This window comes from Truncatella angustata (genome assembly GCF_020726525.1).
Source record: "Truncatella angustata strain MPI-SDFR-AT-0073 chromosome Unknown BKA67scaffold_1, whole genome shotgun sequence".
Lineage (NCBI taxonomy): Eukaryota > Fungi > Ascomycota > Sordariomycetes > Amphisphaeriales > Sporocadaceae > Truncatella > Truncatella angustata.
In genome coordinates this window covers 2,260,624-2,272,487 of record NW_025763381.1, presented here as the reverse complement: position 1 = coordinate 2,272,487, position 11,864 = coordinate 2,260,624, and the positions used below count along the sequence as shown (strand labels likewise).

Genomic DNA, 11,864 nt, shown 5'->3' with positions numbered 1-11,864 from the left:
CCAACCTTAAGTAGTAACTTAACCTACTTTAGTGAATTCAGTATTGGTTCCCTGCCGCCCCCAACAGTCCATCAGTGGAAGGTCCCGAATGCCAGGTGAGGTGAGTGAACTCAACTTGAGCGCAAGATGCAACCAGACACCGAAGCTGACCAGTGCCCCATTGCCCAGTGCCCACCCAAGCATCAACTACGGATCAAGCTTAGCTTAGCATCCGATGACCCCACCACTGCTGCCAGACCGCTGCAAGTCCCTTCCTATTTACACCACCAACACTGATATTCAATTCCGTGATCTGGATTCTGGTTTGCTGCGCTTGACTCTCTCGCAAGCCAAGTGCATGCCGTGCTACACTGAGCGCTGATTGCTTCTATGCACGCATCATTCGCTTGCGCTACATATATTATTCACGTTGCTCCTGCCGCCTTGTTTGACATTGCTGCCCAGTCGCTCTGCAAGCCTCTGAGAGCATGTGAAGTCCGAAACACCAGGGCCTTCTTTCTTTTCACTTCTCATTCCTCTTGTTTTCTTATCTCATTGAGACTTGATCTAGCTTGAGGCCCGCTGTATCGTCGCCTTGCTGAATGATCTTTCTTTGGAATAAATCAATCTCTTCTTACTGTCACGGTCTACCGTAGAAGTCGTGAGTGGCCGAAACATGGCAGCCGAAAATGAGCCCAAGTCGGATATCGAAGTCAAGGCTTCCGATGAACACGTCGAGGGTGACATAGACTTTGTCACATTGGGCATGTTCATCATTGGTGAGATTTCTGTCAACTGCGTCGGTCGCAAGGATAACTACTAAAGTGTGAAAACAAAGATGATATCGAATATCTGCAGCCTACGCCGCCGGTGAAGGATATTCTTGGTGGTGCTGGAACATACTCCGCTCTCGGCGCCCGAATTTTGTCACCCGGGCCGAAGGCCTCGTCAGTTGGGTGGATTATTGATCAGGGGTCCGACTTCCCAGAAACACTGACCTCTCTCATTGACACGTGGGAAACATCGGCACTCTTCCGGCCTACTCCTGATCGTTTGACCACGCGAGGTTGGAACGGATATGATGAGCAAGAGCAACGAGCTTTCAAATATATAACACCAAAGAAGCGGCTGACCGCAGAGGACCTGACGCCGTCCCTGCTGGCGTCGCGCTCCTTTCATTTGATATGCTCACCAGCGAGATGCCAAGAGCTGGTTAGGGAGATTAGGGAGCGACGAAGTGGTTTGGTGACGTCTGAAGGGAAAGGGTTGCCCAAACCAATCTTCATTTGGGAACCTGTCCCAGACCTATGCACGACAGACGAGCTACTCAACTGCACCAACACTCTACCTCTCGTTGATGTATGCAGTCCAAACCATTCCGAGCTGGCAGGGTTCATGGGCGACAGTGGTATTGACCCAAATACGGGCGAGATCAGCACTGCGGCTGTGGAACGGTCTTGCGAGCAGCTTCTGGCATCTATGCCCTTACAATCATTCTCCATTGTTGTACGAGCAGGAGAAAAGGGTTGCTACATAGCACGCAATGGAGGCAGGAAGCGGAAGATTCAATCATCCGGTCAGAAGAGAAAGAAACCTGCTGCTGCAATACATGGAAGTCTGCAACCAGATACAGATATGATGGCGTTATTCGCTGGACTGTTACAGGACCCAGAAGGCTCAGTAACAGAAGAGGAAATCGAGGTCGACCCAGGAGTGGAGAAGTGGATACCCGCCTACCATACTGATAAGTCCAAAGTGGTCGATCCTACGGGAGGTGGAAACACTTTCTTAGGTGGTCTGGCGGTCGCCCTTGCGAGAGGCAAAAGTTTAGAGGAAGCTGCTGTTTGCGGCAGTGTTGCTGCCAGCTATGCAATAGAACAGGTTGGGCTGCCGAAGCTAGAAAAAGAAGGTGGCACAGAGACATGGAATGGTGTCTCTGTAGACGGTAGAGTGAAAGAGTTACAGGAGCGTTTGTTTCAGAACTAGAGGTTTTGCTTACATCTTATGCGATTCAAAACGCAGACAGATCGAAACACAAAACACTGAAGAACTGCAATTTATGACACCTTTCATGTGTATGGAGGACATGTTACAAGCGCTATATATATCCACGGTGGAAGGTATGGATGATAGCCGACTTAGAACTCACTTACACGGCAAATTCGCGCTCCAGAGCCCACAATCATTCTTATATGATTTCACAGACCATGGCAGTATCTGCCGAAGACTTCAGATGAGAAGTCGAGCTTTCCGAACCATCTAAGCATAACCTTCAAGCTTTATGTAAAGCGATGCAGTACTGATTTCTCATAGCACGTCATGCTGCACTTGTTGTTGCCGTTGGTGAAATTGCGGGGATGGAATCTTGGGCATGGTGCTACTGCATTTGTAAGCGCATGTCAGACAAATTACAAATCTACGAGCATGGGATGCAACATACAAAAAGGCAGCTGGCTGATAGACTGTGTTCAGCTGCAGCTTGCTGGCAGTTTACTACATTATACAAACCTACCAAAAGCAACACCTCTTCCAATGGCTCCTATTCGCACAGCCATCATCGGCTTGTCAGCCAACGCCGTCACAAACTGGGCCAAGGTGGCGCATCTACCATATCTGATATCGCCAGCTGGGAAATCCAAATTCAAGATCGTGGCCCTGTGCAACTCCTCCGTAGAAGCTGCCAAATCAGCAATCACGGCATTCAAACTTGACCCAGAGACGCGTGCATACGGATCACCAGAGGATCTAGCTGCAGATAAAGACGTCGACTTCGTTATTGTTAGCACGAGAGTTGACAAACATTATGAGACCGCAATACCTAGCATAAGGGCAGGCAAGAACGTCTACGTTGAGTGGCCTCTAGCAGATAATGTTGTCAGGGCCCGCGAGTTGACCGAGTTGGCAAAAGAGAAAGGCGGCAGAACTGTCGTTGGCCTACAGGTATGTTTTTCCTCTTACAACTTGCTCCCAAGTACCCGAGGACGCAAGCTAAATGGTCGGTTATAGGGATTATTCGCGCCCCCCGTGGTCAAGCTGAAGGAGCTGATCGAGAACGGGCGCATCGGCAAGGTGCTGAGCAGCGAGGTCCGCGCAAATGGCGGAGGCAACGATCGAACGACACTCAACAGCGGTCTGAAGTATTTCACCGACAAGCGAGTTGGTGGAAATGTCTTTACCATTGGAGTTGGCCACTGTCAGTTTTCGTAATATCCGGCTGAGGGTGAAGTCATGTTTTAACCGAATCAACAGTGTCTGATATCGTCCAGTCCGTGCTCGGCGAGATACACGACGTGCAATCGCAGGTCCAGATCCAACGTCCAGATGTCAAACTAGTAGATCCGTCATCTGGTAAAGTCACAGAGGTTGTCAAATCAGACGTGCCGGATCTGTTTCTTATCATCGGCTCCATTTCAGAATCAGAGAACGTCGTTCAAGGAGCCTCGATCGGTCTCCGCTACAGACGCGGCCAGGCGTTCAAGGGCGAGCCGTCGTTCCTGTGGACCATCAACGGAGAAAAGGGGGAGATCCGGGTCAGCTCGCACACCGGGCCAGGCGTCAACGCCAACTCCGAAGATGTCGTGATTGAGTTACACGACTTTGAGACGGATGCTGTGGAGAAGGTGGACTGGGAATGGGGCGCCAATGCAGAGTATCCGGCCACGGCAAAGAACATAGCTTCCCTATACGAGGCGTATGCGGACGGAGATGAGTCAAAATATGCGACGTTCGCACATGCTCTGAAGAGGCACGAGCAGTTGGACGGCATCTTCCCCTATGCTTCATAGAACGCAACGGGCGGACGTTATAGTGATGGGCTAGTTGCTGTTGGGCTTAATTAATGGTGGCCATAGTTTTTGGTCTTGACACTGCGGGGCTTTGTCATTGCGAATGCCACCCTTTGAGAGTCGGTGGTCATACCCACAAGACTGGCTACACCAACACAACTTATATTCACAAACCACGTGAGCACAGATATTTGGACAAGTAGCATCGGCAGACTATATGGAACGGTTCGTGGAATGGTACATGACATGATTTCTTGCGCTGCTCGGATGGCGCAACAGAATAATTTGTAATTACAATAACGACTGAGCGGGTAGGACCGCAGGAGGACCGTCCCCGGGAAGACAAATCCGCCTTTTCCATCAATGTCTTGTCTGTGATTGAATAGGCCAGATGTGGGTCATTCGCTGACGACGCTGGGATTACATAGTCCAGTAGAGAGCTTCGTCGCAGGACAATCATTCGTAGGTTGCCTTGTAAAGCTCGTAGTTACAGTGGATTCGGAGATTATGAGCGAACAGGCATGTATTGCGCAATCCCGATAGGTCTATCAGGCCCGGTCATGACGAATATCTATTGCGGATCACGCAATCGGCGTTTGGCAGTCAAATCAGTATAAGAATACAATGACCAATTATATTAATTAAGTGCCGCGATCGGCAAAATGTTGTTCTTCGTAAGATAACATGCCGAACGAATTCATAGGAAGCCCTGAAAGGGGCGGTTTCAGCAATCCGGAAAAGCCCTTGGCACGCCGGAGCACAGAGTTACGTTCCGACGAGAGTGCGCCGAGTCCAAACCAAGCGCATATCAAGGAACACGATAATGGGAAAAATGGCCAGGCCGCCAAGAAGAGTGATGGCTTCTGGAGGACGGTACGTCGCTATGTGTGGGACGACCCAGACAAGCCCGAGTACGAGAAGAAATTCCTGCTGAAACTCGATTTCTTCCTGCTCACCTACACGTGTCTGGGTTATTTCTGCAAGAACCTGGATCAAGCAAACATCAGCAATGCCTATGTTTCGGGGATGAAGGAAGCGCTCGGCATGTATGGCTCCGAGCTCACTTATGCCAGTAACGTCTTCACTGCCGGCTATGTCATCAGCCAGCTGCCGACGGTTATCCTGGTTACCAAACTGCGCCCTTCATATGTTATTCCAACGCTCGAGGTGCTGTGGGCTATCTTCACGTTCTGCTCCGCGGCGGTCAAGACTGTGCCACAACTGTATGCTATGCGTTTCCTGGTTGGAATCTGTGAAGGTGCCTTCTTTCCATGTATCATCTATCTCATCGCCTCCTGGTACAAGTCGGACGAGAGAGGAAAGAGAACCACAATCTTCTATTCTACTGCAACTCTTGCCGGTATGTTCTCTGGATACCTTCAAGCAGGTGCCTACGCCGGTTTGAATGGCAAGCTGGGACACGCAGGCTGGCAGTGGCTTTTCATTGTCTGTGGGATCATCAGTCTACCTGTTGGTGTCATTGGGTACTTCTTCAACCCTGACTTCCCGGAGAATACACGTGCTTGGTACCTCACGAAGGAGGAAATTGAGTTTGCGAAGAAACGCCTACGTGATGACGGTTACAAGCCCCTGGGCGCTTCGGCCTGGGATAAGAAAAAGATTTTCAGGATCTTTGGCTCGTGGCAGTTCTGGGTCTTGTCATTTGGGTATTTCTTCGTCCAATCCAGCTTCCCTGCCCAGCAGCCCTTCTATGCGCTATATCTCAAGGCTTCAGGGCATAGCACATACGAAGTCAATGTGTGGCCAACAGGGCAATCTGCTGTGGGTGCCGTAACGCAGATTGTCGCCGGCATGCTGTCGGACTCGCCTCTACTAAAGGGCCGTCGCTGGCAAGCTATTGCCGTAATGCAGGGTGGTACCATATTCGCGACCATTGTCTTGGCCATATGGGACGTGCCAGTCGGGCTGAAATACGTTGCGTACTACATGTCGTATATGTCGGCTGGCGTTCCAGGGATTTATTACTCGTGGTTTCCCGATCTGATGCCGCACGACCATGAGATGCGTGGCTTCATGACAGCTTTCTCGAACTGCTTTTCGTATGTCAACCAAATCTGGTTCACTGATGCCTTCTGGAGAACCGCGGAGGGGCCTCAATTCAGGGCCGGGTTCACTGCTGCGGCAACCTTTGGGGTGGTTCTAATTCTGACAGCATTATTAATGCGATACCTTGAATCGAAGGATACAAGAAAGCGCAAAATCCAGGCAGTGAACGCCAATGCAGAAGATCCGGTTATTCCTGCTGGTGCAGTAGATAGAAACGTAGTGTAATGTGGGCGTAATGGGAACAAACAAGTTATGGGTTGATATGATATGTGCTACGCGATGACGACTTCGCATGCTAACTATCAAAGGATACGGGAACTAGAGCTCGGGATATCACCGACTGGCTTTCTTCTTTTCCATGATATGATAGTATAGCTGGATGGCAGCGAACATATTCTATACGCCTCCGTGTCTGGCTGGTTGAAAAGATTGGGGGTGGATTTTTGGGTGTGGGTCTGGTCAACTAGACCCGCGACTGTACTCACCTAACCTAGGTTAGTCTAAACCAGAGTTTGCTTATAACGGGGTATTAGAATCGCGTATTAAGATTCGCTCACTGTATCTAGCAACCAAGCCGAAAGTTACTGAACCGAACGCTGCCTGTATCCCATGAAACCACGATTTTCCAACACTGCCGGTCATGGCTCTGCGCGAAACATGGGGACGGATACGGAGTAGTCGCAGTTGGCGGTCTTACGGCGAATTCGGGTACTACATGTTCTTTTTCGCATCATGGATTCCTGTTGTAGTCATGTTTAACAATTTCGTGGGCGGAACGGTCCGGATCAATGGCCCCTCCATGTACCCATTCCTGAACTCGGACAAAGACTCAAGTCTGCGGAAGGACATACTATGGAATTACAAGTTCAAACCACAAGAAGGTCTGGCCCGCGGAATGATCATCACGTTTTGGTAGGTCCAGAGCAAGCTTCTACCACCGGGAGAACAATACTGATTTGGGCGGCTAGGAGTCCCAATCACCCAGAGAAAGCTGCGGTCAAGAGAATCATTGGGCTCGAGGGAGATATTGTTCGAACTCGCGAGCCATACCCGGCCCGCACAGTACAGGTGCCTGTCGGTCATGTCTGGGTTGAGGGCGACGGGGCCGCGAGGGACAGTGTGGACAGCAACACGTACGGCCCAATCTCGACGGGCTTGATCATTGGGAAGGCTACACATATTATATGGCCCATTCATAAAGCTGGGCGGATCAAGTGGTGGGAGCATACAGGCAAATTCAGGAACGAGTCCTGAAAGATGGGCCCTTCCGGCTGACATTTGTCACACCCTTAATCACCCGGGCAAACGCCATCGTCCGAGAGCTGTTTGTATTATCGATTGTGTTCTCGAATTGCTTTGCAGTACATGGAAGATAGTGTCATGTTTCCGACGTGAGGAGATACAAGAATGAATACGGAGGATGCAGCCTATGACTTGACTTCGGTTAGAGACAAGACGCACGGGCCATCATCAACGTCAGGGCGCGTCGACTATGTACCTAGGCTAGGTTAGGCCAAATCAGTCAATCAATCAAAATTTCCGGGGACTATCTGAGAAAAGTTGCGACGGGCCGGTGGTAGCAGCATTAGCAGCAGCAGCAGCGTCTTTGTTGGCTCCCTCAACCGCAACAGCCTGCGTCTTGCAGCGCAACCTCCCTTTCTTCAGTCTCATGTTTTGTACGAGAGAATGTCCTTGGCCCATCGAATTTCAAACTTCTTCTCCGGATCAACTGCCGCTACTTCCGAACCTGCCACTCACTCATTGCATAATAATGATGGACATTTTGAAGCATCGCGCCTCCTGTCGGATTTCAGTTCGGAGAAGCACTCCTTTAGAGAGATAGACATGACGCCAGACGACGAGCTGGAGGCACGCCCTCCCATACTGCACGTTAGTGTCTCTGAACGCATCTCACGCTTGTTGTCCCCATTCGCTAACTTGTACGCATCCAGTCCATGCTCGCTGGAGGCTTGGGAGGCACAACCGGCGACATGCTCATGCACTCGCTAGATACCGTAAAAACTCGACAGCAAGGCGACCCGCACTTCCCGCCGAGATATTCGTCCTTGGGCTCCTCGTACTACACAATCTGGCGTCAAGAAGGCATACGGCGCGGTCTTTATGGGGGGTGGCTACCCGCCATGTTGGGCTCTTTCCCCGGCACCGTCCTCTTCTTCGGCACATACGAGATGAGTAAGAGACTGTTCATCGACAACGGCGTCAATCCGCATCTAGCATATTTGAGTGCGGGGTTTTTGGGCGACCTGGCTGCCTCCGTGGTTTATGTGCCATCGGAAGTGCTCAAAACCCGACTACAGCTTCAAGGGCGATACAACAATCCTTATTTCCAGTCGGGCTACAACTATCGAGGCGCATTCGATGCAGCGAGGACGATAGTGCATGTTGAAGGCCCCATGGCTCTGTTTCACGGGTACAAAGCGACTTTATACCGAGATCTGCCCTTCTCCGCCTTACAATTCATGTTCTACGAGCAGTTTCAAAGCTGGGCGAAGCAGTACAAACAAAGCCGGGAGATCGGCATTGGGCTTGAGCTGCTCACCGGTGCTGCTGGAGGTGGCCTAGCTGGCGCTATCACATGTCCCCTGGACGTTGTAAAGACCCGTCTACAAACGCAAATAGAAACACCGCCAACCGCCGTCAAGACCAAAGAGCGAAGCGCTGTTGATGCCAAAGCAGGTGTCAAGGGTACGTTGACAAAGAAGCCCGGCGCACAAAGGCCCATATCCACTTCGTCTCCATCAACACATATGCCCAGACCTGGTGCGATAGTACTCGATACTTCTTCCGTCTACCAAGGGCTGCGCTTGATATACAAGACAGAAGGTATCGGAGGCTGGTTCAGAGGTGTCGGTCCACGCTTCGTGTGGACCAGTGTACAAAGCGGGTGCATGCTGTTCTTATATCAAACCATTTTACGAAAACTGGAGGTCTGGATGCCTCTCGAGACCGAAACACATTTGTGAAGGCGACGGTATGTCTTTTGGAAAGAAGTGTATGGGTGTTGGCTTCGGGATGGATTGTATCAATACCCTAATCTTGGGGAGCATTTGCATGGCGTTTGGAATATAGAAGGGTAGCCGACACTGAAGGCTGACTGTATAGAAGAAGACGATAGACACAATCGCCCATCTACACAAATCGATCACTGCTGTGGTCACTGCACAATACATGTATCATCAACTATCCCAACGCAGTAATGGTCATGGCTGTGCGTCGCCAAGAGCCTGGGCCGAATTGAAATTTACCTGCTCATGAAAATATGCCCCGAGGGCAAAGGTGCTACACAAGAACTATCCCACTCCAAAACTTGTGACCAATTGGCTACCCGCTATTATGATACGGGAGAAGAATAACAAGTCGTTAGAACCCAACAACTCATGTAAACTAGTTACTAACAGCCTTACTGGTATAACAGAATGCTGTGGGTGGATCTAGTTATGTCGGCATCATAGACAAGGAAGTGTGCCGACTCATTATCGTGATGCAGATGTGTACTACAAAGGGCAGGAGACAGAGACTTCGCAAAGACGTTAGGTACTGTCTGCGACGTCGGAGGGCATCAAGTTATCAATACCGGCTTCAGCAGCAGACTAAACGTGGCAATAGATTGGAGCCGGGACATCTCTCACTACTCCCAGGTGTAGAGTCGAAGTCGGCGATCGCGATATTATATCTGTCGTTATGTTGAAATTGTCCTTTTTTTCTTTTCTTTCCCTTTAGCATGCTTAGCACCATAACGTTCTCCCTATGCTACCAATACCAGCAGTCGTGTCGTTGGTCACTTCTATGACCACTTCAAAGAGAGAGATGAGAATCATGTCAAAAAGCTTGTTAGTTTCTGTATACTTGACACCGCAACTTCAGGAGGAACCCGCTCGGCCCCGCCGTACCTACAGTTCAGCACAACATCCGGCCGCAGTGTGCCGGGATATGCAATAACCCTCCATTAAATCCATGGTGAAAGCCAACCACTAGAACGTCCAGCTGAACTTGGGGGTAGCTGAGCTTGTCACTCGCGCTTAAGGGCGAGTCGTTGAGTTAGTGGTAGTCCGCCAGTTGGAGGTCTGACTTGAAGCCTTCAGGCTTATATGTACCCTGATCATAAAACATACTAATACCGTGAGATATCGTTTGCCGTGCAAGTACTCTATTGCTTTCGCCCGCTCGAGCCCGCATCTCTTGATTCGGTTGGACGACGAAGATCGGACTGATCTTATCAGACTGATATCGTTGTTTGAAGTACCAGCGTAAGACCAGCTGTGATCTTGTTGGACGCAAAATACAAGAGGTGGCAATATTGCGGAGTTCAATGACTTGCAGGTATTTGATGCAACGAAGGGAATGACCCAGTCAGCCATATCCTGCCTAATTCTATAGGATTGGCGCAGCGATCAATAGAAGTTTTTCCTAAATGCGCCCTCTGTTTGCAGATTCCAAGTTGCTGGCGCACATCACAGCGCAAAACGAACAACACTGTGCAAGAAACCCAGCTAAGATTCATTAGTCTAAAGAAGTGTTTGTTCATATGAATCACTATCCAAAGATAGTGCTTGCTTGGTTCCATGCCCAACATCATTTCAAGTCCGCCCCGAACCAGAGAGACAGCAAACTTGTGGGACCGGCCTACAGCCTCCCCGAAATGACAGCCTGGATCATGGCGAGATATGAGGGACTGGGTTAGACTGCCTTGACCTACTACCATGGTGTTCAAAGTAATTATTCGGTCAAGAGCGTAGCTTAAGGGGAATACCCTCACAATTTGGCCGACCCATATCACAGGAGCCAATGTCTCTTCCACATGCTGTACCACACTCTACATTGTCGTCGTGATAAGGGTGTTACCAAGGGAGTGCAAGAAATGTAGAGTTTCATCACTGGACTGTTCGGTATGTGATGGCTCCAGCAGATGGGATGCCGGAAAGACCCGATACTGTCACTCTGCTGAGGCATGCGTAGCGGCGATATCATAGCAACACCGTGTCAATGGCAAGACCATTGGTGGCAGATCAGTGAACCATAAATAGTCGGTTGGCGGCCTAGGTACAGGAGCTGGAAGAAATAAGAATGACAACTAAATAAAGCGTTGTAATAACTTGTTGATCCAAGTGGATGGTGCCTATTTTCTGCAGATAAGATTCAAAGGCGGGTCAACACTGAATAGAGACTTGCCAGTTTCTCTGGATCTTCGCCTGGGCGTTTGCCTCCTGTAAGTCAAGTCGGATGCCAAGGAGCCGCAAGCGTGGCCCTCACGATAATATACCCTTTTAGCGCCAGAGCAAACCCGTCTTCAGTGCCGATTTTTCAGTACGTTGCATCAACGTGGTGGATGGCATTTTAGAACTAACATAGTGCCGCCTTGGCTTCTAATATTGGCTACAATCCACTACGAAGCAGCCCGAGTCTATATGCACTTACTAACAGAGCGCGCCACCCCCGGATCGTCGACGGACCCCATGGGGGAAGACGAGACGGGGATCGCTAACATGAGTGTAGGATTTCTCGTGGGCCGTGAGCTGTGCCAGTAGCATGTCCTTGGACGCGAGCACGCCAAACGACCCTTCAGCAGCAAGAGCAACAAGACGGCTCGCCTTTGGCTCTGGGTCAATCCGGCAGCAGAAGCCATCCCGCTAACCCTGCAAAAAAAAAAATTTAAAATTTTTTTGAGCTGTAGATGAGTCCCATGGTACAGTCCGTGACTGCCCAGCTATCGTCTACTCAACTTAGCAGTGAAGGCGCCTAGAATTAGGAACGAAAACTAAAAGGAAGCCATCGAAGGATGGATTTCCCCTTCCCAGAGATAACAATATACCACGTACGTACGGAGTACCCTGCACACTGACCAGACCCAAGACCAAGTTGTTGGGTTTGTGGGGAAATGTCGTTACGCTAGAGATGGAAACTGACTTATGTGCTGCATAAAGTATGGGGTCGCGACCTCGTTTCGCGCCCGCATTTCCCCGCAAATGGTCTGGCGTGTCCTAAACAAGATTGATAGCAGTAGTTGCTGATAAT

General features: G+C 50.1%; 5 protein-coding genes across 5 annotated transcripts; 4 read left to right on the top strand and 1 right to left on the bottom strand.

Annotated features, from left to right (window-relative positions):
- Positions 1–176: 176 nt before the first annotated feature.
- Positions 177–2,132, top strand: BKA67DRAFT_18862 (putative MAK32 protein). The gene is made up of 2 exons (XM_046095335.1): positions 177–758; positions 818–2,132. The coding sequence occupies exons 1-2, from the start codon at positions 656–658 to the stop codon at positions 1,963–1,965; spliced, it is 1,251 nt and encodes a 416-aa protein (XP_045963719.1). The 5' UTR covers positions 177–655; the 3' UTR covers positions 1,966–2,132.
- Positions 2,133–2,511: 379 nt separating this feature from the next.
- Positions 2,512–3,764, top strand: BKA67DRAFT_652810 (uncharacterized protein; the record flags this gene model as incomplete). The annotated part of the gene is made up of 3 exons (XM_046106232.1): positions 2,512–2,919; positions 2,986–3,172; positions 3,229–3,764. 3 exons carry the CDS (start codon positions 2,512–2,514, stop codon positions 3,762–3,764), a joined length of 1,131 nt encoding a protein of 376 aa, XP_045963718.1.
- A 684-nt stretch (positions 3,765–4,448) lies between these two features.
- BKA67DRAFT_529728 (major facilitator superfamily transporter) lies at positions 4,449–6,056 on the top strand (the record flags this gene model as incomplete). Its single annotated transcript, XM_046099121.1, has 1 exon — positions 4,449–6,056. One exon carries the CDS (start codon positions 4,449–4,451, stop codon positions 6,054–6,056), a length of 1,608 nt encoding a protein of 535 aa, XP_045963717.1.
- A 415-nt stretch (positions 6,057–6,471) lies between these two features.
- On the top strand, positions 6,472–8,815 carry BKA67DRAFT_529727 (mitochondrial carrier domain-containing protein; the record flags this gene model as incomplete). The annotated part of the gene is made up of 5 exons (XM_046099120.1): positions 6,472–6,743; positions 6,800–6,964; positions 7,280–7,338; positions 7,621–7,721; positions 7,784–8,815. The coding sequence occupies 5 exons, from the start codon at positions 6,472–6,474 to the stop codon at positions 8,813–8,815; spliced, it is 1,629 nt and encodes a 542-aa protein (XP_045963716.1).
- A 2,410-nt stretch (positions 8,816–11,225) lies between these two features.
- BKA67DRAFT_544947 (uncharacterized protein) lies at positions 11,226–11,708 on the bottom strand. Its single transcript, XM_046101304.1, has one exon. It carries the CDS (start codon positions 11,473–11,475, stop codon positions 11,254–11,256), a length of 222 nt encoding a protein of 73 aa, XP_045963715.1. The 5' UTR covers positions 11,476–11,708; the 3' UTR covers positions 11,226–11,253.
- Between the last annotated feature and the right edge of the window lie 156 nt (positions 11,709–11,864).

Coding starts and splice junctions, on each gene's coding strand:
- BKA67DRAFT_18862 (XM_046095335.1), top strand. CDS start 656: ATGGCAGCCGAAAATGAGCCCAAGTCGGATATCGAAGTCAAGGCTTCC. Junction 759..817: donor ATTGGGCATGTTCATCATTG/GTGAGATTTCTG, acceptor GTGAAAACAAAG/ATGATATCGAATATCTGCAG.
- BKA67DRAFT_544947 (XM_046101304.1), bottom strand. CDS start 11,475: ATGGCTTCTGCTGCCGGATTGACCCAGAGCCAAAGGCGAGCCGTCTTG.